The sequence below is a fragment of the Diceros bicornis genome, chromosome 12 (genome assembly GCF_020826845.1).
Source record: "Diceros bicornis minor isolate mBicDic1 chromosome 12, mDicBic1.mat.cur, whole genome shotgun sequence".
Taxonomy (NCBI): Eukaryota; Metazoa; Chordata; class Mammalia; order Perissodactyla; family Rhinocerotidae; genus Diceros; species Diceros bicornis.
In genome coordinates, this window is record NC_080751.1 from 50,034,665 (window position 1) to 50,058,929 (window position 24,265).

A 24,265-nucleotide genomic window follows, 5' to 3' on the forward strand; every position below is an offset into this window, starting at 1 on the left:
GGCCCTAATTAACATACATAGGTCCAACCGCAGAATATACATTGTTTTTAAGTATGAAAGGAATAGTTACTAATTGACTATATTTTGAGTCACAACAAATTTCAAGGATTGAAGTCATTGGAAGTATGTTCTCTGACTACAGTGGTATTGAGATAGAAATTAATAACAAAAAGATAATTAAAAATCCCCAAATATATGGATATCAAGCAAAACACCTCCAAATAATTCATTGGTCAAAGAAAAAAATGACAATAAACTTAAAATATTTTTATCTGAAAAACAAAATACAATATAACAAAACTTGGATGCAGATAAAGCCATTTTTAGAAAGAAATGTATAGTCATAAACACATATATTAGCGAAGAATGTTAAAAATCTAACGATCTAAAGACCTATCTCAAGAAGTTAGAAATAAAGACAAATTAAATCCAAAGAATGTAGAAAGGAAAAATAAATATAAAAGCAGAAATTAACATAATAGAAAACAGAGACTGAGGAAAACAGAAGTTGTTTCTTTGCAAAGACTAATACCCCTAAGAGTGAGTAAGAGCAAAACAGAGAAAACACAAATTACTAAAATAAAAAATGAAAGGCATCACTACACATTCTACAGACAGTATGAAGAGATAAGAAGATAATATGAACAACTTTGTGCCAATGAATTGGAAATTTTACCTGAAATGGATAAATTCCTTGAAAAACAAAAGCTACCAAAACTAGCACAAAAAACGGAATGTTATTTTATCTTTTAAGGAAATCTTAACTGCAATTATAAAACCGTCAAAACACATACACACCCAAAAGAAAAACAAAAACTCCAGGCCCAAATGACTTCGCTCCAGAATTCTTCAAGACATCCGAGGAAGAACTAACATGCGTCTTATACATACTTTTCCAGAAAAACTGAAAGAGGGGAAACTTTCAAACTTATTTTACGAAACCAGAACAACCATGACTCTATAACTTCTTGGGACATCGAAAGGAAGGAAAATTAAAGGCTAGTCTCTCTCATGAACATGGATGCAAACATTCTCAAGAAAATGTTAGCAATTTGACTCCAGAGATATATAAGAAGGATACTACATCATTACTGTGAGTTTTATTATAAGAATGGAAGAGTATTTTCACTAAAAAAAGAAAATTAATACAGGTGGAATGTGTATGTGATGGTGGGACTGAAGCTACCAAGTTGGACTATGATATAGAAACCACATGTCAAGGATAGCAGAACAATACAGCTGTCATCTGGGTTCCAGTACTGTAGACCTGCATTCTCAGCCCTAGATAACTTATCCTTGAACTGCTACATAGAGAGAAATAAACTTTTATCTTGTTTCAAAAGAGCAGTCCATGTAATTCACCATATTAAACAGAATAAAGGAGAAACTAATATAATTATTTCAATAGATGCAGAGAAAGCATCTATTAAAATTCAAAACCATTCATGAAAAAGACTCTTAGCAAACCATAAATAGAAGGCAATTTCCTTATCTGATAAAAAGTACATATTTTCTTTTAAAAAACCTATGGCAAACACCATACTTAAAGAAATACTAAATGCTTTCCCTGCTGAGATCAGGAATGAGACAAGGAAGCTAGCTACCATCACTTCTATTTGACATTGTAGTGGAGGTTCTAGACAATGTAATAAGATAAGAAAGGGTATAATTATTGAAAGAAAATAAATAAAAATAGCACTACATTACTTGTAGACAACATAATTGTATATGTAAAAAATACAAAAGAACCTGCAGATAAACTAATAGAAATAAGTGAATTTAGCAAGGTCATGAACACAAATCAAGGCACAAAAACCAAACTGTAGCTGTATACAGTAGTAACAATTATAAAGGTAAAAACATTTTAAATACCTTTCATAACAATATAAAAACATTGAAAATCTAGGAATCAGTCTAAAAATGTTGTGTAAGACTACACAAAAAACTGCAACAAAACACAAGACAAATGAAAAAAAACCTAAATAAAGGGATTTGTCATATTTGTGGATTGGAAGACTCAATATTGTAAAATATCAAATCTCCCCAAATTGATCTATTGATTCAATGCAATTCCAACCAAAATCTCAGCAGTTTTTTGTGAAAATTGATAAGCTGATTATAAAATTTATATAGCAATACAAAGAGCCAAGAACAACCCTGACTATCTCAATTAAGAACAAAATTGAAGAATTTAAAATTTATAGTGCCATATATTCAAATTCACTATAAAGCTACTGTAATTAAGACAATATGCCACTGTTGCAAGGATAGATAAATAAACCCATGGATGGAACAAAGAAGAAAGAAATAGACCCATATATATATGACCATGTGGTTCATAACAAAGTCACCATTATAGATCAGTGGGAAAAGTGCTCTTCTTAATAAATGGTGACGACCCAATTGGACGTCCACTTTTTCTCCTAAAAAAAGTAAATCTTGACCTTTATTTCACACTATATGCAAAAATCAATTTCAGGGTGATTACAGATTCCAAATGTAAAATATAAAACAATACAGCTTTTAGAAGACAATATAAGAGTATCATAATGACTTTAGAGCTTGCAAAGATTATGGACACAACCAGTACTGATATCAAATGAAATAATTAAAACTACTGGACTTCATTAAATTTGTTGTATTGAGCACCTCATTTTGAAGAAGTTTGTTGTGCAGAATTATATAACTGAAACAATATCCAAAGAGCCGATAAGGGTATGAAAAGTTGTTGAACATCAGTCCTCATAAGGGAAATGCAAACTGACACCATGATAAGATACCGTTACTCAGCATGGCTAACCTTTAAAAGGACAATACCAATTGTTGACAAGGATGTGGAACTGGAACGCTCACACTTAGCTGGTGGCAGTGTTAACTGGTACTGTGAAAAGCTGGCTGTTATCTATGAGACATACATATATTCTATGACCTAGAAATTACACTTCTGGGTAATATCCAATAGAAATTAATGATTATGCCCGCTAAAAGACATGTTCAAGAATATTCATAAAAGCTTTATTCACAACAATCCGAGACTGGAAGTAACCCAAATGTCTATAAACAGTAAATGGATACATAATTGTATATTTATACAGTGAGATACTATACAGCAAAGAAGATGAATGAAGTACTGCTACATATAACATAGATGCAGCTTTCAAAGATAATGTTGAATGAAAGAAGCCAGACAAAAACAAGTACCTACTATATGACTCCATTGATACAATGTTCAAAAACAGGCCAAAGCAAGCCACAGTAATGAAGACAAAATAGTGGTTATTGCTGTGTGTGGGTATTGGGGAAGGGAGGGGGTAATAACCAGGAGGAAGCTTGAGGGAGGGTTCAGGGGGCTCATTACCAAGTGTGCTCACTCTAAAAGTTTATCAAGCTGTAACCTTATGATTTATGTACTTTTCTTTATGCATTTTAAGCAATTAAAAAATTTACTTAAAAAAAAAAAGCCAATCCATACTGCTATATTTCCTGGTTAAAGACAATCTTAACCATTTCAAAAGCTCATCTTGTCTCTCTCTTTCCCATTGGTAACAGAGATATATATATCCGACTAAAATATTAAAAGACTCTGAGTAGTAATCCTGATCACCACTCCCTATCTGTATCTAAGTGATCCAAATACTCTGAAATTTAATTTTCTCCAAGTGCAAAATGAAGTCAAGCTACTTTTGTTTCTGTTTTTTTTTTTTAAATAGGAATATAGGTGAAAATAAGAGAACATATGCAATGCAATACATCTTTCCTTAAAAATTTAACTACATTTCTATATGACCCACTGCAAGTCAAGGAAATTGCTTGAATCCTCTGTCCAGAATATGCTACTATTTTGTCCTGTAGAAGGTGATGGAGAATTATTATGGAGTGAATCTTTGAATCCTTTTTTTAGAATTATAACAGCATTGTTATGTATTTAGGATAGACTGGAATCCTAATGTTCTAGGATATAGGGTTTACGAATTATGAATATTTAAAGAGATAATGGAAAATGGAAGAAAGACACTTTTAATGTTCCAAGTGGAGGTCATATCTGATTGTTAAGCATTGATGACGAGATACTAGATCTGGATCAATTCGGCTCCACTCCCTGCCCAGAGTTCACCTGGCCCTCTGAGAGTGGGGTCCCCCTCCCCTCTCTTTCCCCACTCCACGTGCCCTTTCATAAGTTTAAAAATAATCATAGCTAGTAAATGTTCTTTTACATGAAGGTAAAATATAAAATTAGTGAGTTTTTAAATTTTGTAATTTTTTTTGAACACCCAAAAGAATGGTGTTTACTAAGAATTTTTCAAGTCTTTAAATTATGTCCCTAGTTCTCATTTCCATTAGGCTTTTGAAGACAAGAAAGTGGGATAAATGTACAGAAGAAGACTCTCTCTTTATCATCCAAAATAAGGTCAAGGATGAAAATCCTCACAAACGAAATCATTTTAGATTAGCAACTTAAAAAAAAAATCCAAGAAGAATATTTCCGCTTTTACATTTCAAACTGTTATTAACAAGCTCATGCAGTAAAAGACCAAGAAAATGGGGCAAGTGCTCTGTCTCAGTTTTCCTTATTGAGGGAGCTCACAAAGGCTCTGTAGCTGGAAAGGGCATTGTGTCATTCAACAGCTATGAAAGCCTGCAGTTTGCACTAGGCTCATATCTTCCCACTCAGAGAACAGGGACGTGGGGTGGAGCTAAGAGGAGCTGTGTGGGGAAGCCACTGTCTGTGCCAGATGTTTGTTTAATTACAATAAAACCTCAATATTATAGGTTAAAATCCAAAACTGAACATCTGTGACATTTAAAGGAAAAATTCTGAATTAAGTTGAAAAGAAGTATACTTTTAAAGAGACACAAAACACTTTCTTTTCACAAAAGCAAAACCTGTAAACACAAGTCATCTATGCTTCTTTCGAGAAAAAGAGAATCAAAGTCTATTTCTGAACTTAAAATGCCACTTTCTTCTTATTTCTTTCCACTATGGACTGACATAATATTATCTAAAAACTGGAGAAGTGAACAAGAAGAATTTCAATATGCTACAGAAAAAAAAACATTTCTAAAAATTTAAAGGAAAGAAATAAGAAGAAAGCTTTAAAAAAACTTTTCTATTCCTGAAGGTCAAGAATAATCCTAATAATCCCCATTATATAATGGACTATCACAGAAAGCGGAGTATTTGAATAAATTCTGATATGAACAAATTCCATGCCATTCAGAAAAAGTTCAAAAGAACTTTTTCCATAAGATACTTATTGAAAATATCCTGAACTTCAGTTGCATATTTCTCCTACCACAGTTACTTGCAAAAGATAATACATGTGAAATACACATTTTGTGTTTTTACACTGTATAAGTTTTTAAAAAGCACTACTATTTTGTCTTATATTTATTTATATCCATTTGGATTATCTTTGCATTAATTTAATAGTTTTACATTTTTATACCTGAGATTTTCTAAAAAATAAACATCTTATTCTAACTTTAGAGCCATGCTGTACATTTTCTCTTTTCATATAGTCTTCTTTACACTAAGAGGTGCTGCCAGTAAGGACCGGGAGAAAGCCCTAAGTACAGGCCAAACATATCAAACCCCAGATTGATCTTTTTGACACTTAGGCCCCAGGGGCAACATATGATCAGCCAAAAAATTCCCATTTTTTTCACTATTCTAATTTTTCTCTTTCTATATTCAAATAGGAGGCCAAGAAAGATCAGTTATGAAACCACAGAAAACAGACAGTGTACCTCTAGAAATAACAACTCCAATGCTTTAATGCAAACAAGCATCAGCATTAGCCATCAGTTTACTGGCAACAGATATACGAAAAATTTAAAACTTGAAATACTTGTGGGGTAAATGGGGCATGTCAGTCATACGGAACCCTGAAGGAAAACAAAGGGTGGGGAATTAAAGCAAATTATGTATAAATGAGCTACTGTACTATAGTCTACATGACTTTAAATAAATTTGGGGTTTAAAGGTAGATAGAATATAGTAATCCATTTATATCCAGACCTGGATTTAGAACTACTAGACAATTTAATTCACAAATACTTACATAATCTGATCATGTGTTGTTTATTTTGTAAGCACTGATCATATAAAAATAGATGTTAAATGCTCCCTCCTTTAAGTGCCCACATATTAAGGAAACAAATGGCAATAACTAGGGTGCCACTGTAAGAAGTGCTAAAATACCAACAATAATTCACATTCATGAAGCATGTTCTATGGGCCAGGCTCCACTCTAAGTTGATACTTGCCAACACACATCAACATATTTAATTCTCACAACAAACCTCTGTAGGTACTATTATTATCTTCATTATGCACATGGGGCACTGAGGCACGTGCGCTTTATGAATTTACCCAAGTTCACGTAGATTAGAAGTGTTGGAGTAAGTTCAAGCCCACGTACTTGGACTCCACAGTCTAACTTCTTAACCACTGCTATACCCAACAATTATGCAGGGTGTGCTTCAGAGAATTAAGTCTTCAAAAAATAGAGACGGCTTCACAAAAGTGCACAATACACACAATTTGGAGTAATCTTACGTCTGTTTTCCTGATAGTCCAGGATGATTACAGACCATCTCTTCATCCTCTCATTCATTCACCCAATATTTATTGTGCCCTAACTATTCTGAATGGCGTGCAGCTGTGAACAAAACAGATCAAGATCCCTGTCTCATCAGCCTTAGAGTCTAGCAGTGGGGTCTGATAATAAAGAACCAACAAGACAAAGAAGTACAATAAGGTAGTTAAAAAAAAAAAGCAATGAGGGGGAACAAGAAGTGTTAGGGGTGAGTGAACGTGAGAAAGGGTGGTCAGAAAAGGTTTCATTGAATAAAGACCTATAGGAGATGAGCGGTGACAATCTTTGCACTTATTATTAGTACAATAAATTTCCTTATTTTAAGTGTTCATTGCAGCTAAAAGCATACCATTAATACTTAACCTACCTATAGGTTTGTTGTGAAGATTAAATGAGAAAGTGGGTACGAAGCACTTAACATACTGTCTGGCTCATAACAAGAACTCAGTGAATGCTGGCTATTATTATCATTGCTATTTGTTTCAATAAAATCACGAAATCAGATATATGAAGTATCTCTAGTCCACTCACACTGGGAGTCCAAGACAACCACATAATATTCTATTAGTTAGATGCCTAACAAGTAACTGATTCTGGAATCAATATATTAAGCATTACAATTTAGGTCTAAAGGATAAAAATACTACTCATAACAACCTTCCATGACCTACCAAGAACTCAGTCATTGGTGGTGTCAAGAGACTCACCAAAATAGATGCAGGAAGCCTGGTGCCCCAGACGTGAGCTGGGTGGCAGTGGAAGGTGTGAGAGGCAGCTTGCCTGTTCACAGACCTCACTTTCCGGCAGTTTCATGTCTATTTTTTGGCTGCAAGGAAAGTGTTTACTCCTCCTTCTATGAACAGATGATTTTCCATAGCTCTGGGGTTTTAGGTCAGCAGTGATAAAAGGCTTAGGAAGAACTCTCGAATTTTTTTGCTACTATTATGAATTTCTTTATAAAAATGTTGATATATAGAAGATAATCAAGCAGTGCATGGAAAATATGTATTCCAGGTCCAAAGGTAGCTTATTCCAGCAAAATTTCCTCAGCTCTCTCCCTAATGATTTAAACATCCATTTTCATTCACTTCTGCAGAAGTACATTCACAGGAGGAGTGAGTGGGAAAGAACAGTAGCCTTTATAGCAGGAAGAAGCCACTTCCCTTCCTTACCTGGAATGTTCTCTGATCCTTTTTCTTTTCAAAAGTGGGAGAGTAAGAATTCTATTGTTAACCTAAATTCCCTTTCTTTAGAAAAGTAAGAAAACACTCAGATTGTATTCTCTCACTAGATTTTTCAGTTTCTGATCCTAAAACTACTGGGAAAAAACCCTAAATATCTTTGGGCCAAGCAGCCAGATGTAATATATCATTGTGTCAGATACTTCAATGTCCTACTTGGCTAAATCATTTTCAAAAATATTTTCTCTTTGGTGATAGATATAAAGTTCTATCTCCATGCCACAAAACCACCAATTGCCTTGGAGCATTGTCAACAACGGTTTTATACTTTCTTTCTATGCTGTTCGTAGAAAATGTACCTAAAAGTCTGAAAACAAAACCACACTTGCTCACAATTCAATTTTATTTCTTTGATTTGGCAAAAGTTGCCTTTACTGTATTTTCTGGTTCTCAATGAACACAAAATTGGCCTAAGAGTTTGAATCCAACTTCTTTTAGTCTTTCTGATATCACTGTTCTCAGTAAATTTCCAGAAGCTACCCATCCTTACCACTTGCATTTGTTGTATTTTCCCTTTCAAACGAATGAGTTAGCAAGAAGTGGTTTATAGTAGATATCTAAAAAGGTTATGGGATCAGAGTCTCTGTAGATTGATTCTTTGAATACTGTGGGATTCAGAGTTCAGGCTAGATGTTACAAAAAGTCCCCTTCCAATACTATAGTTCTCAAGTTTTGAATCAATACAAGAATTGTTTTGAAACTGGGAGCAGAAGCTTCTGATAACATACTCCATGTGAGGTACTATTTTGAAATGTGAGAAATAAACAACAACTTTCAGGGGAGGAAAATATAGGAGTAGAATACAGAATTAAAATTAAAGGTTTTGATTTTTCCTTTCTGATGAAAAATAGGTAATTTCAGAAATGTCTGATTTTTAAAAAAACATTATTTTTAACAGCGGTTTTAGGTTCACAGTAAAATTGCACGGCAAGTTCCCATATTCCCTAACTCCCCTCCCCTTCCCCAGCCTCCCCCACTATCAACATCCCCGAATCAGAGTGGTATATTTGTTCCAATCGATGAATGTACATAGCCACACTGTTATCAACCAAAGTCCACAGCTTACATTAGGGTTTGCTCTTGGTATTGTACTCTGATTTTTCATTCCCGTCTGGATAACAGAATTCACGCTGGCAATGTGAAAAGGGCCCTCAGCAGACAATCTCATGCCCTCTTGTCTATTTATTGACAAGCTATTATCACTTAGCCAGTGGACAACTAGTTTGAAAAAGGCACTTAATATGGCTTCATTTGTTACACACAAAACTTTAATATTTCTTTCATAAACCCACATTACAGAGGCAGAATGGCCAATTCTGACCACCCTAGTTAGCATCGTACCAGCTTCCCGTTCCTTGTTCTAGACCTCAGACCTTCCTTACTCTGCTCTATTTTTTTTTTCCCCATAGGGTTTATCACTTTCTAGCATATATATAGTTTGTTAGTTTGTTGCCTCAATAAAAGTGGAGATCTTTTTTTGTTTGCTGACATAGCCCCAGTACCTAGAACAGTGGCTGGTACACAGTATACAGTTAATAAATATCTGTCAAATGAATGAAAGAATGAGGATGCTTTCTAAAAGACAAGGCTTTAGGGAGTGATTTTGGTCATGGTTTGGAGGCCTAATTAGCCATGACTAACCAGATTCTGTAAGCCACTGATGCTCCCTCTGTGTTGCTGGGCTCCTTTGGGGTCCCTACTGGACAAGAGTCAAGATTCTACTGTGTGTACACGCTGGAAAGCACAGTGAGGTCTAAAGATGTCTGATGTCCCCAACTCCACTTGTTGTCATACAAGCTCTCACTCAACCTGGATGCCTAACTGGGAGAGCACAGGGGCTCCTGGCCGAGAGCAGCATGCAGAGAGGAAGGTGAATGGAGTGATGCAAAGTCAGAGACCAGGAGGCACTTCTCCATGGGGGTCTGGGGACAGACGTGGTGACACTTAGGAATCCGACTGTCACAAGTTTCCCTATTCTTCTCCCACTCACACACATTCTGCTGATGAAGAAACCAAACCCTGAATCAGCTTATAAATGGAATGATAAATATTTTTCCTATGAACTAAAATTCCACAATAAAAAAATGGAAAAAAAGAGCAGAAGAATTTTATTTTAAAACAAATGGATAAGATAAACTGGGATATAAAACAGTGAGCTGAGTGAAAGACGCAAAAAGTTTCCTTTGCTTTTCTACACAAGATAAAAGCTTCTCACAACCAGAGATGAACTGTGGTTATGAGAAGAAAGGAAAGTATAGAGGAGGAAGCCAATCAAAGGGTCTTGTTCCCCCGCACTTTTCTGACATCCACGTATGGGACTTGAGAAAAACCACCTGTGCATTATATTACATATGGCATGTCGCACCCTGCACTTATTTATATCTATAAAGTATAATGATGTTATATTATTTAAATACAAAAACATAGTTTTCTATATATACTATTTACTTATTCATCCCTGATTCCTCTCCTGGCTCCACGTAGACAAGAACTGGGTGTTTTGCCCTCAGAACAGTAACAGTGCCTGGCACAAAGCAGGTGCTCTGTAACTACTTGTTGAGTGAATGAATAAATAGCTGCTCACCCACCACTTACTTCCCACTCCACTGGAACTTCATCACGCTGGTATTCTTTATCTCATGTGGGAGAAGCAAGGTGTTTCTCCTTCCCCTCCCAGGCACGTGCTCCCAGAGTACCACATACAGAAGGGAAAGGAAGGAGCCAGTTGTGCTGTTTTTATTTCTATAGAATCTGCTGTGCTACTTGCAGGAGACGGCTCATGTTGACAGAGTATGCCTCTTCATTGTGTTTCAATAACAGTGATCAGACGCTGACAACTCTCCATGCCATGGGAAATCAGGGAAGAGCCTTCCTTCTCTCAGCTGGGCAGGATCCATTTAGCCTGCTTACAGCAGGGTATGGCAGCCCCAGTGTCCACATGGTTTCGGCTGCTTTAACCAGAAGTTCAGAAGTAAGTCGGTGGAAGGGCATGAAGTAAGAGTGCTAGTCACTTCTCAATGTTAATTCAAGGTCTACGCACATCAGCTCCATAGCTAAATCCTGATCACATGGGCTGGCTTCATCCTATACCATAGCCAGGGGTAGAATCAGGACATACTGCAACTGACACAAGTTTGAAACTAAGTCCAACAAAAGAAAATTTGGACCAGTTTAATATATTGGGTTAGGCTCATAAAAAACGAAAGCCTTGCAAAGCTTATTCTAGAAAGGGAATAACATGCCTGATCATTACAGTGATTTCTAGTTATACTGCCATATATCAACACAATATTATAAATTACCTATTTTATTACTTGTAAAATTGTCCAGTTTCTGAAGTAAAAATAAGGGACCAAGTGTCAAAGAAAGTATACTATAGCATACTAATTTACAAAGCACTAGACGTTTTCTACAAACACGTTTTTAAATTCAAGTCCTTGCCAAGTAAATGCCTAACAAAATTAGAACTGCAACTAACTGCAAGTAACTCTCCAGTTGCTTAAATCAGTATTTAAAAAGATACAGAATTAAAGAAAAATTACTAAGTATAAAAGACAAAATAAACATGAATATATTTATATTGGTATATTCTTCTGGAACAATAGCTTTGACTAGTGAGCACTTGAGATGACTTACATTTTTTCTGAACATAGTTTTTACACAGCACAACCATCAGCAATTACAACTTGGAGCATTTTTCAGTGAGGCAAGCCTTTACCGTCCATGCTTTAGAGCTAACTGAAGCAGCAAACCTGTACCTTTCTGCAATGCAGGGAAACGTGCATTTGGCAAATCGGTTTTATCAGTGACTCAGATGGGTCAGTATCCTATCCCTCTGCCAGGGAATGCAGGGATCTGTCCAGAAGAATGAATGCATTCATGCAATGTCTTTCTTAAGAGCTCTAAATATAAAATTAATGTACAACACTGAAACACGGAGTCCTTGTACATTTTTCATGGCCACGTTTTTACAATGTTTTTCTCTATTTCCCAAATTTTGATCACTTCCACACCCCTCAAAATCTGCTTGCTCAAACTCCACCCGGCACTATCTCTCTTTCACTTTAAGCCAAATTTGGCATCAATGTTTTGTCTGCTCAGCAGGAGAGCAATTTCAACAATCTCCTTCTTTTTATAAGATTGGTTTATTCCTCCCAATATAATAATTAGTTTCAGATGAACCTGGTCGCTGCTCCTCGGCTTGATTCCATTGTGGTACGAGCCAGGAGAGCAGACACTTCCTCTTGCACTATTTTTTACAGCAAAGAATTTGGGTACTATCAGAGGCCCAGAACAGAACCTCCACAATTTACTTCTTTAAGACATAGCTGGGTTTTGATAACCTAGATTCTTAAAGAGACAGATTGAAATTATAATTTGGGGCATCTTTTCAGTTTACTTTTAAAAAGGTTCTGATGAATTATTCCTCAATTTATCAAACTATAATAAGTCATCAAGAACATAAATCTTATGAATATAACCAATGCTGTATCCTTGCAAACATACAGAGGTTGCAAATGGGAAGCCAACAGTGTTATCTTAATGTCTTACAACTTAAGTAGCTTTTAGGAGATACTAAATACTGATAGGTAAGAAAATACACTGGCTTAGAGCTAAGAACATTAGAAGAATAACTCTGGAAAACCTCTGCTGACAATGGTACAGAGAAAAATCAAGCAAGATATTTTTATAAACCAAATGATAAGATGATCTATACGAAGCAGGACCAAAACTGGCAGAACCTCGAGTTACACCAGAGGTCGCCACAGCTCTCCTTTAGGTCTCCCAAGTACATTTAAAATCATTACATCCTGCACATTTCGATTCATTAATTCAGCACCAGCAGTGGAATCCTCTGAGTATTTTCACCATCATAACCTTAGGTTATCCTATTTGCAAATCCCAAGAACCCCTGGAATGTGATTTCAGGTAGGAGTCACCTTGATGCATACATGCTTTGAGGCCTTAAATTATGAGTATCTCTTAGTGTCTTAGAGACTTTGCCTGTTTAAATAGAAAGCAATCTCTTCTCTGCTTATAAATGTAATAACTATATGATTTCTTATGGTTTATCTTACCTTCACATGTACGGCCATCTGCAGAGATTGAGAAACCCTGCTCACAGACACAGTGAAAAGAACCGTCTGTGTTGAGACACTCTCCATGAGGACCACAGAGTCCCGGCTGTTCACACTCATTAATATCTGGAATTAAAAGGCGTTCCAAATGCTTGAAAAAAAATCTGTTCTGTTTTCACATGATATCAGACATATAGCGAGCAAAATCTATTACAAAATGGTCAGACGTTTATTTTGTGGCACAACTACACCATTTGTACATACGCCAGACCACATGACAGGCTGAATCGTCATGACAAAGAAACTAGGTTGAATCATATGAAATAGCCAATGTGCAACCATTTTCGACAAAGAAAGCAATTTCATAGGTTCGACCCAAAGGTAGCCTTTTCTCAGACATATCAGAGGCTTGAGGTATATTTGAGACTCGAATAGCATAAACAACTCCTCTGTGAACTATATTCTTCATCAGTGAGAATGCTGTGTTCTCCACTGTCCTCTCCCACCACTATGCACACAACTCTGTTGTAGCCCGTAGCATCTCATCACGTCCACGCCTCTCGTCACGTCCATGCCTATTTATCCCCAGGATGCAAACTTCTTAAGGGCAAGGCTGAACATATCTTATTTAGAGTATTTGGTTCACAAATGGCACTTCACAAATGTCTGCTGAATATATAAACAAAATAGACTCCAATCTATATTTCTTTGAAAACGGATAAAAGAAATAAAATACAAGAAAAAGAAGGCCTTTTAAGCCAGGGAAGCTCTTATTATTTGCACAGCTTCGTGATGATGAAATTAGTGAATGAGGGTCAAGAGCTTAGCACAGGTTCCTGATGTACAACTAAGGGTCAAAAAGCGGTAGCTACTATTATTAAGACTCATGAACAAATCATGCTGTAGTTAAACTTGTGTTGACCATCTTAACATTCTGCTTGTCCGCAATGAAGAGTGATTATGCTCCCCATGGCCAGGGTCACGATGTACTCCTAAACACTGATAATGTGCAACGTGTTTGGTGTAAGTGAAACGTATCCTAATTATGTTGGATAACAATGCCCAAGTTGACACAACATAAGGAATCCTGGAGAATGGTTCTCCTATTCACATTGGTACTGACCCATGCAACTGCCTATTTGCACTGCGTTTTAATTGTTGTTTTACTCACCTGTGTCCCTCATTACACTGACGCTCCCTGAGGACAAATGTAGATTTTAGTGAGTCCCCAACTCCTAGCACAGCATATTAATAGTGTGTTAGAAATGTTTGGCCACCACCAAATTTCACAGTTTTGTTCATTCTCTACTAACTGAACAGTGATTGGTTAAGGTTCTCTTAGTTAATCAGGATCATAAAAACTATCACAGGTCCTTGGCACCATTCAGGCAGTAGCCCTACTAAGGTCATTTTCCTATCTTCCTCAAGTCTCTTAGGCCCTCCTTTATCTCTTACTAAAGAGGTCCTCGATTCATCCTCTTAGAAGTCCATCTTTAATTCAATTAAAAACATTTACTGAATGCTTCCTATGAAAAGGTTGAATAGGATGGGGCCCCTGCCATTCTGAAGCTCACAATAAGGGAAGCAGGAACCAACATGAATAACTGCAAATCTTAATGGGAGCATGAAAAAGGCACAGAGCATGAGCCCTTCCTAGTGACCGCGAGAACATGCTTCATCATCAACCCTGTACCTCTTCTCCTCCATAAAGTCATCCCTTTCCCTGCATCCAAGATCTCCTGGGGATCTTCTTTTTGATTGTTGATCTCATTGTACAACAGGAATTCTGGCAATATCATTGATGTATCCATCTCTCTGTATTAATCCTGAGCTCTTTACCCTTCCATCCGGGTATAATTCAGACTTATTGCTGAATCAAAATAAGAAACCAAGCAGGAACTACTCATCTTTTCTTAACAATCCTCCTATTCTTGTTATTGTTACTAATTTTAAAATATTTCAAGGAAAGGCAATGAATCATTTTCTCCTTGACTATTTATCAATATGATTTTACTCTGTGAAATTCTTTATTTCTTTTATAAAATCTCTGATATCTTCTGTTTGTTTCCAACCAGCTGATAACACTTTAGATTGGTCATCTTTTTTGAACTCTGACCTTCTCTTAGCCTTTAGTTCCATTCTTTCTTTCCAACCTGCTGCCTAGAGTTACCTCTACCTGGACAACAAGATGCCATGAAGTTCCACTGGCCAGGAGATCAAGACCAAGGTCCATATCCAACTTGTGGAGCCCAGGAGGTTAACCAAGACCTCCTTCTTATTTTATCCTATGCCTCAATGTAGCCCTTTAAAAGTTGCCAGCTTTGCAACCTCACACAGGGAATAAAGTGCATAAAGTTCTTGCTTCAAGAGAAGTCATTGATTAACAAATAATTGTCTAAAAAGTTTGATGACAGAAACTGAAGACGAATTCTCAGATTTTTTTCCAGGAAACCACTAAGCAAGAACAACATGAATATCTGGAACTAGAGAAACATATGCATTCAATTTGGGCTGTACTTATTGAGGCATTTCTAAACTATGCTGCTAGTAACTCAGCTTAAAGCCAGGCTATATTTAAGTTGGGTTTCTTTCATGGGTCCGAGATTCCACAGAAATTCACAATTTGGCATGTGTTAAGTCAAAATGTGAAACTGAAGTGTGTTCTGAATCTCAAATGTAGGCTGCCACATTCCTAAAGATACTATTAACATGGAATTTCCATGCTATCTGTATATCATTGTTAATTTTTCTGGGGGAAGAGACTCTTACACTTCCAACTGAAAATGCCTTACTGACTATGGAACTATCTTCAGATTATTAGGTAAGGTTTAAAGTTTATGCTGATCACATTGTTATTCAAATATGTCCCATGGTTATGAGCATTGTCATCAATTACATTTTCAGTATTAAAACAAACAACGAAATCTACACCTATGTACAGAATGCTGACATGATCATGGGATTAGACAGAAGTAGGCTACTAATTCAGGCAGAATGAAGGATCACAAGGCCTCCAGTGACATAGCAAAAAGAAATGATTCAAAATAAGTTGAGGGCCGGGCCCGTGGCTTAGCGGTTGAGTGCGCGGGCTCCACTGCTGGCGGCCCGGGTTCGGATGCCGGGCGCGTACCAACATGCCGCTTCTCTGGCCATGCTGAGGCCGCGTCCCACATATAGCAACTGGAGGGATGTGCAGCTATGACATACAACTATCTACTGGGGCTTTGGGGGAAAAAAATAAATAAATAAAATTAAAAAAAAGAAATAAATAAGTTGAGTGTCCATGCTATTATACACAGCCTCTAATTGGAGGAGGTGCATGATAGAGCAGATTCATAGATAATATTCTTTAAACAGTACTAAAACCTGCTTCAGGAATATTTTTCATTTGTTTGGATTTAAGTTTTCAAGCAGACTTATTAATTTATTCTGGAAAACAGGAATCGCCAATGGGACAGAAGTCAATTTAATAATGATTTTAGTCAATATACATCACATGTTTGGAGCAGTCATATATTTGAGTTGATATCAAATCACAAACACAAATTTAATGAACTGAAAGAAGATAGCAGTGCCAATTAATGAATCGCATGACTAAATTAGTTTCTTGTGACTTAACTCGAGAAGTTTATAAAATTTGCCATATGAAATCATGGTGCATTTATACAAGACTTGGTTTTTGCCTCTATTCAGTCAAAAAATTGTGACAAGAGAGGAATTAGAAAAGAAAAAAGTGCTTTAAGCCCAAATGTCTGTAATAAAAACAGGATTCAGGTGGATTTCTCTGGGCATCTCTTGGCATCATGATTTTATATAAATCAAGATTCATTTTATTAAGATGTAAAAATCCCAAAATGCAAATATTCTCACAAATTTATAATTCAAATGTTCCTTTTCCACTGCATTAAATCCAAGCACATTTAATTTCTGCATTGGAATTCACCTTATTGTATTACAAAGGCATTAAATATATGATATCAAATGAGGTACACCACAGTATATTTAAATCTTAAGATCAGTAAGGGAATTAATTTTAAAAGATCTTGAGGCAAAGGCCCAAGTCTTTCATGTCTCAGTGACACAAATCTGGGTGTGGATAATGATATGGATAGGATATAATATTATCCCAGTACCACATCTTAGAGAGTAGACACCATCTTCCCTTTCAAGAATACTGTAATTTGGGACATGTGAGAGGAAATATAATTTATGACAATCCAAAATAAAATAGTCATACATGTCCAGGAGCAGTGTAAAGAATAACTCCAACAATCCTTTATTTATATGCACTTTGGGATACACTACAGAGTTCCATAATGGCAGAGGAACAATAAGGAAAAATAATTTACCCAACATCAGAAATTAATAAATGTAAAGGTAAATATAAATGTGAGTTTTCAATGGTACAAATAGTCATGGATTTATTAAGACTAATAAATATAGGCAAACTTGTGGGGCAGCCAGGTGTAGGTAAAAATGTTGACACAAAGGACCTGGACAATCTGATTTTTCAGTCCCAACATCCACAATAACTCAATGTGTTACACTGGGAAAAAAAACAATGAACCTCACTGTCTTCTTTCTTTTGGCTATAAATACAACGATAATTGGTTTGGTAATGTAGGGAAGAGTAGTGGGAAAAGATCACAGGTTCAAATTTCAGCTGTACTGCTTAGTAGGGAGGAGCATGCTAATTAACTTCTCTGAGCCTCGTTCCTCACGCACAAAATGGGTATAAGAAAAGCTACCTCTTAAATTCTCCACAAATTAAATGAAGCACCCACAGTAGTCGGCACACAGTAGGTGTTCCATTAAAGCTGGGGTTGTGATTGGTACTGTGTTCTTATTAGTACCTTGTGTCCACTGTACTGCTGTTTAAGAGAGTAAATGTGATTAGCACTTGGAAAAATATAAAATGCTGTCCTCTATAATTTTGACCAAATTATTAATGAGGTTTTCTAGGAAGAGAAAAAGCTGGATACTGGATACAACAGGGATCAGGAAAAGGACAGATAAATATCAGCTGTGGGACAAAATGAAATATCCCCATAAAGGATATAAAAAAGCTAGAATTTAGAGTCAAGTAACAAGGCTGGCCCATGAAAGGAACAGCAAAGTACCAGAGAAGCATGCAAAGCTAGGACAGAGTTCTAAAACGCATGAGTTTCAGTTAACACGGTGCAGGGTAAAGCGAGAACTTCCTATACTTGCTGCAGACCCAAGAAAGATATTCTAATACTATGAATTGGCATAGCTCATTGATATATAAAGTGGTAAAACCACAGACTATCATCAGAGAGCATCAAAGAACTCAGCAACTATGTAAATTATGACAAAAAAACGAGAGACAAGTACCTTGACATCCTTTGTTGTCATTTAGCTGGAATCCATCTGGACAAGTACAATCATAGGACCCTTCAGTATTAATGCAGTCGCCTCCCTGGCAAACACTATTGTCCTCCAAGCATTCGTTGATATCTACAAGTCAATTTTAAAAATTTAAAAGACGAAATAAACTATTTCTTAATTTATTCTTAATAACTTAAGAAAATTAAACATTTTCCTTATCTTTACACACAAAAATCATATAAATGAACATTATTTTACATCTCAAAACACGTAATTTTAAACGGATGACAGCTTTGTAACTTGCAGAATTTTTAAACAATGAAACATTTTGAAAGGGTGTTAGCTTTGAATAACATATAAACTGAAGTTTTAACATCAAACGAAATTAATTGGAAGAGGAAAAGTCAAAATTCTGTAACAAACAATAATTTGACATAGTCCCTGCCCCCACAGAACAATGATTGTTCAAAAAAATGAATTCCATTAATAAAAATAAATATATAAAATATTTAATTGCTTTATCAGTCCCAAAACAATTTAACATAAGAATTCTCAAAAAATTTATTTGTCAAAAGAATAATATCAACTTCAGGTGTCACATGAATTTAGAGAAGACATATCACTAAGGTCAAAGGTGGCTTCATGTAACAGAAGGAATTTACCTGGAGTCTTGACAGCAGGGTGGAAAGTAGAGGGGCAAGAACAGGGGCTTTTGGCAGGGAAGGGAATTGTCAAGATCAAAAGCCTCCTTGAAGCCACAGCTATCACAAACAGGTTTGATGTTGCCTGAATTTTTTAATGTACATATTTATAGCATATGTGCAACTAAAAATGGTTTACGTAACCAATAATGAGTTTTGACTGTGAGCATTTGAGACAATTAATGACCCTCTCACTGCATGAATGCCAGGCAGATCACTCACGAGGGCTGTTTATTACCACATTTACTCCTAGTCAGAGCTCATTATTTCTAACGCACTCCATGAGTCCTTCTTCTGTTGTCTGTGCACGGTTTAAATTATTAGCATTGAAAAAAAGCTAAGAAATAAAACCTTGTTTTCTCAGAATTTGGCATATTATGGCATTTTTTTGCAAATAATTACAATTGCTGCTAAAATATATGAGAAGCTCCAGGAACAAGCGAATATGCAGACTGTTGTAATCTCTCTTATTCTCTTAGCTGTTTGGTTCAAAATATGGGGACACCAAATTAAGTTTTCCTCATAGAATCCAATCAACCAATTAACTGGCTTCTGAACCATTCATAGGACAAATAAAAGAGAAATAAGAAAGCACCTTATAATTTCTTTACAGCAAAACAAAAACAAGTTATGATGTTCACCCAGATTTAAAATGTTTCTGAATACTGACCCTAAAATGTAAAACATACCTGATATGACTTTGTCACAACTAAAGCAGGTTATTGCTTTTTCTTTTGTTTTTCTAACTTCATTGAAGTATAATTTACATACAATAAATGCAGCTAATTTTAAAAGACCAGTTCAGTGAGTTGATCTGTCTTTGTGACCACCATCACAATCAAGGTATAGGCATTTCTATATCAATTTATATCCGTTAGAATCCACTGTTAGATTCTTAAGTCATTGCAAATGCAATCATTTTTAAGGAAAAGATGAGACATCTTTGTAAGGATGTCATTCTGTAGTGACAAACATAAAGCCTGGTGATGTTTTCCTTTGACTCTTTTTTTCCAATCTGACCTTAAGATCTCCATTCCTATTAACCTAATGCCTTGGGAGTTATAATTGCTGTGAAAAAGACAGTAAAGGAACCACAATGCACAATTAAAATAACAGAATGGAGGAATAAGTGTTTCCTCTGAAATCTAAGTACGCCCACCAATGTTTTATTCACCAGTTAACTGACCCTTGGTATATCAAGATTTCTTAAAGTGGAACCAAGGTTAATTGAGAACAGGCTCTTAAATATAAATTCTGTGAAAATAGTTCTTAAGCCTCAACTCTCTGCTAATTTCATGATTTTGAATAGTGATTGTGCCAAACAGGGATAAATTCTAGCCTACTATTTATGAATCTTTGCCATAAAACATGTACTAAATAAATAAATTGGACCAATCATTACAAAAAAAAGTTTTTTGTGTTTTGTTTTTTTTTTTACCAAAACCAAAAGGTTTCCTGGTGCCCTTGCTTCTGGCTGCTTCCACTCAGCACAGCATTTTTGAGATTCATCCAAGTTGTTGTGCATATCAATAGCTCTCTTCTCTTTATTGCCAAGTAGCATTCTATTGTATAAATGTACCACCATTTGTTTACCCATTCACTTTTTGATGAGTATTTGGATTATTTACAGTTTGGCTATTATGAATAAAGTTTTCATAAACATTCATGTGTAAGTCTTTGTATGAACATATGCTTTCATTTTCCTCGAGTAAATACCCAAGGATAGAATGGCTGGGTCATATTGTAGGTTTAACTTGTGAAAAAACTGTTTTCTAAAGTGGCTGTACCATTTCACATCCCCACAGGCAGGGTATGAGAGTTCCAACTGTTCCACATTTATTCTAATAGCTCCAGAGCTATCCTAATGGATGTTGAGTAGGAGGATTGTTTTTAGATTTACCTTTCTTTCTGTGCTCTGTAGGAAACTGAGATACTGAAGCGAGAAAAGGCATATTTGGACATTATCGTTATGTGAAAAATCTCAGTTCAAAAATGATCAAGGAGAATCCTGAGAATATGAATTTAAGCAACAAAAGAAACACTCCATTACCTAGATGTTTGCCTCAGCATAATGGAAGCACGTCAGCTTTGTTCACACTCTATTAAAATAATTTGCTTCTCATTCATTTTCCAAAATTTAAGAGAAATAACGTATGTGAGAAAAAAGCAGCATTATTGTAAGTGTTTATAAATAATTGTATAGATTTTAAAACTCAGCGCATTACGTTAAAGTCTGGCATTGTTTAAAATGTTTTTTCAAGACCCTGATCTGTCTTGAAAAGCAAAAACAGAGTAGGCTGAATATTAAGAGAGCCCAACCTGGGACTGTCCTGCACCACGACCTGGGGTGGTGTGAAAGACAGATTCCTTCCAAGAGCTGGGTAACAGGCTTTAAGGAAGGCAACAGTCAATCTTGGCCACCCCTCCACGAAGACTGCATTTGTCAGTATCACCAATGACCTCCATCTTGCTAAATCCCATAGTTAATTCTTGCTCCTCATCTTACCAAGCAGCAGTGTTTGGCACAGTTCAACACTCTCTCCTCTTTGAAATACTTTTTTCTCTTGGATTCTGGTTTTCCTCCTTCCCCACCCACCACTTCCGCTCAATCCCCTTTGCTTATTCCTACCCATCTCCTCACTTCTAAAGATGGGCCAGGAGACAGTCTTTGGACTTCTTTCTCCTAGCTACGCTCACTCCCCTGGTGATCTCTTCCAATTTCATGGCTTTAAAACATTGTCTATATGCTGATGACTCCCAGCCCAGAACTCAGCCCCTGAATTCCCAATGCATGGGTTCAACTGCCTTTCAGAAATCTTCATTTGGATACTCATTATTGGCACCACAAATTTAAAGTACCCAAGTCGGGCTCCTGAGCTTCTCTACAAACCCTATTGCTCGGGACCTTTGCATCTGCTGTGCCATTGAATGGAATGCTCGTCCCAAAAATAATCAAATGCCATCATCTCAGGGAAGCCTCTGCTTGCCTCTTTAAGATCACCACCCTCCCTCCCTCAGCAGCCCCCATAGACCCCACTTTATTTTTCTCTGTAACATTTATTGCCATTTAACAAACTATATATTTTACTTATTTATCATGTTTATTGTTATCTCCCTCACTAAAATGTAAGCTCTGCGAGGGCAGGAATTTTTGTCTGTTTGGTTTATTGCTGTACATCTTGCATCTAAAACAGCGCCTGGCACATACTTCACACTCAAATATTTGTCAAACAAATGCATAAATGAATAAGTGAATGATTCTGACATGGAAAGAAATGTCAGAAGGCAAGAAATACTGGCACTTTCCTCCCACGTTTTTTGATTTGGTCCACAAAGAAATGACCAAGAGAGAAAGGCCACAGGAAGACAGTAAATCATGAATCTTCTCAGGCTTTGCAAGGCACTACTATGGAGCAACTATAGTGAGGGGCTGGAGAAGGTGCTAAGGTAGGCATGGAAGTAGAGACTGTGCCCGAAAGGGGAACAAGTCCGAGACAGGACCTTTGAAGGCTGAGATGCCAAGAGCTCTAATAACCAGGACAACGGAGGCCACCCATCATCACAGACTGAGTGGCTACTGAGCATATGCTGGAGTAAGCAGCACACAGAAATCAGCACAATATCTGCGATTCTGACTCTAAGAGAAGGCCAGCAGGATTGCGGAATACTGTAAGAAAACAAGGTCTTTGCCAGAGTTATTAGAGGGAAATTACACATGTAAATATAAAAGCCAACAAGAAAGGTGGCTCTTCCTCCCACAGCTGTGAGAGGCACGTGAACAGTCACAGCTCAGTTAATTACAGCTAAATACCACTGGGGAGGGTCGGAAACAGTACTAGTTAGGAATTAGCAGGCTGAAGTGCTAATATAGTTTCAAAGGGAGCTCTGAATTGGTTGAATGGACTCCAGTCCCATTTATAACCCAGAACATGAGGGAAATTAGCCCTGATTTTAAGAGAAAAGGGCCCAATTATATACTCCCAAAGAGGCTTTCTTATGGAACATATATATTAATAATGACGAGCAAGTTGGCTAAAAAGTTTTTGTTTGGCTTTTCATGGAATGGATGTTTTTAGATTAAAAATTCGGACTTCTGATGAGATGGTTACACACTAAAACAGCTAAAATAGAGGAACATGCCCTCAAATGAGGATCCATTGGCCAAGACTTAATCAATGGCCTGATTACCCTCTCGCTAGGCCCAAGAATTAGGGCAGAGGAGACGCTGGTGGTCAGTTTCCTAAACTGACCTTTTCAAGGGCCTTAGTTTGCGCCTTGCCACCTCCCTACTTCTAAGAATAGGTTCTTCCGTGACTCGCTCCAACAACACAACTATCTCTCCCGCTTGGAATGCCACCAGGTTGAATCATTAACATTTACCCATATGTTACAGAGTTCCCCAAAGATGATTTTTCAGACAATCAAATTTCATTATTTCAAATTATCACTTGTTTGACCATTTGCATATTTTTTAATAAGTGTGTTGATTACAAGTTTTCACTGGTGTTATTAGCCCTTTGAAGAATCCTACCACCTTAGGATAAAATCCTAGAAGATGATTTACTGATTCAATGATAATATATATTTTAAGGCCTCTGAAACTGGCCAAATTGCCCTCCAGAAGAGTTGTGACTGCTTATGCCAAGTTCTCTGGTCAGAAACGCAGAATGCTATAAAGTACACTGGTTCTTTCCCAACCAACTGGGACTGACAAGTGAAAAAGTATTTGGGGACATTGAAATATGTGCCACAAAACCACTCACTAAAAAGTTCATCCACTTCTCTCAAAGGTAGGCCTCAGACCCTCACTCAGAGACTAACTCTCCATGTGAGGCACAACGCTGCCATGTTCACATTTCTAGTTTTACAACTGACAGGGTCTAAATGCAGCAACTCAGCAGATGAGCTGGGAAAAAACTGTTACTTGGGTGGACACTGAAGTGTCACAAGTGAAAGGTTGGTGACAGACTAGCTAAGCAGCCCTGACCACCTCGGAGAGGTCCTGAGCCGTGGGAGGTAGAGAAAGAGGCTAATGACCACACAATGCTATACTTGTGGGATATGTTTTAGAAATATTTTATGTAAAAAGCTCAAAATTGAATTATAGTTTGGCTCTTAAAAACTTTCCAGTTATCTAGAAAATTAACTTGTATTTACTTATTTGGAACATTTGGATGCTGGTCCTGCATAAATAAGGTGATATAGTTCAGAACTACATACCCAGGATAAACCATCTGTAGCTGAGAAAAGTTAAACTGATTCTTTACTCGTCTAGCTGGCATAATTCTTCTAAAAAA

At 36.6% G+C, this 24,265-nt stretch overlaps 1 protein-coding gene across 18 annotated transcripts in view; it reads right to left on the reverse strand.

The window, feature by feature from the left end:
- LTBP1 (latent transforming growth factor beta binding protein 1) overlaps nt 1–24,265 on the reverse strand; it is a 381,680-nt gene that overhangs the window by 60,014 nt on the left and 297,401 nt on the right. For 17 of the 18 annotated variants that reach the window (XM_058551453.1, XM_058551456.1, XM_058551458.1 and 14 more), the window contains 2 exons: nt 18,274–18,396; nt 12,919–13,044 (listed from right to left, as the gene is read on the reverse strand). In XM_058551453.1, coding sequence (XP_058407436.1) covers nt 12,919–13,044; nt 18,274–18,396 — 249 coding nt within the window. The remainder of the gene's footprint in view (nt 1–12,918; nt 13,045–18,273; nt 18,397–24,265) is intronic. The other variant, XM_058551457.1, reaches the window with a different exon arrangement.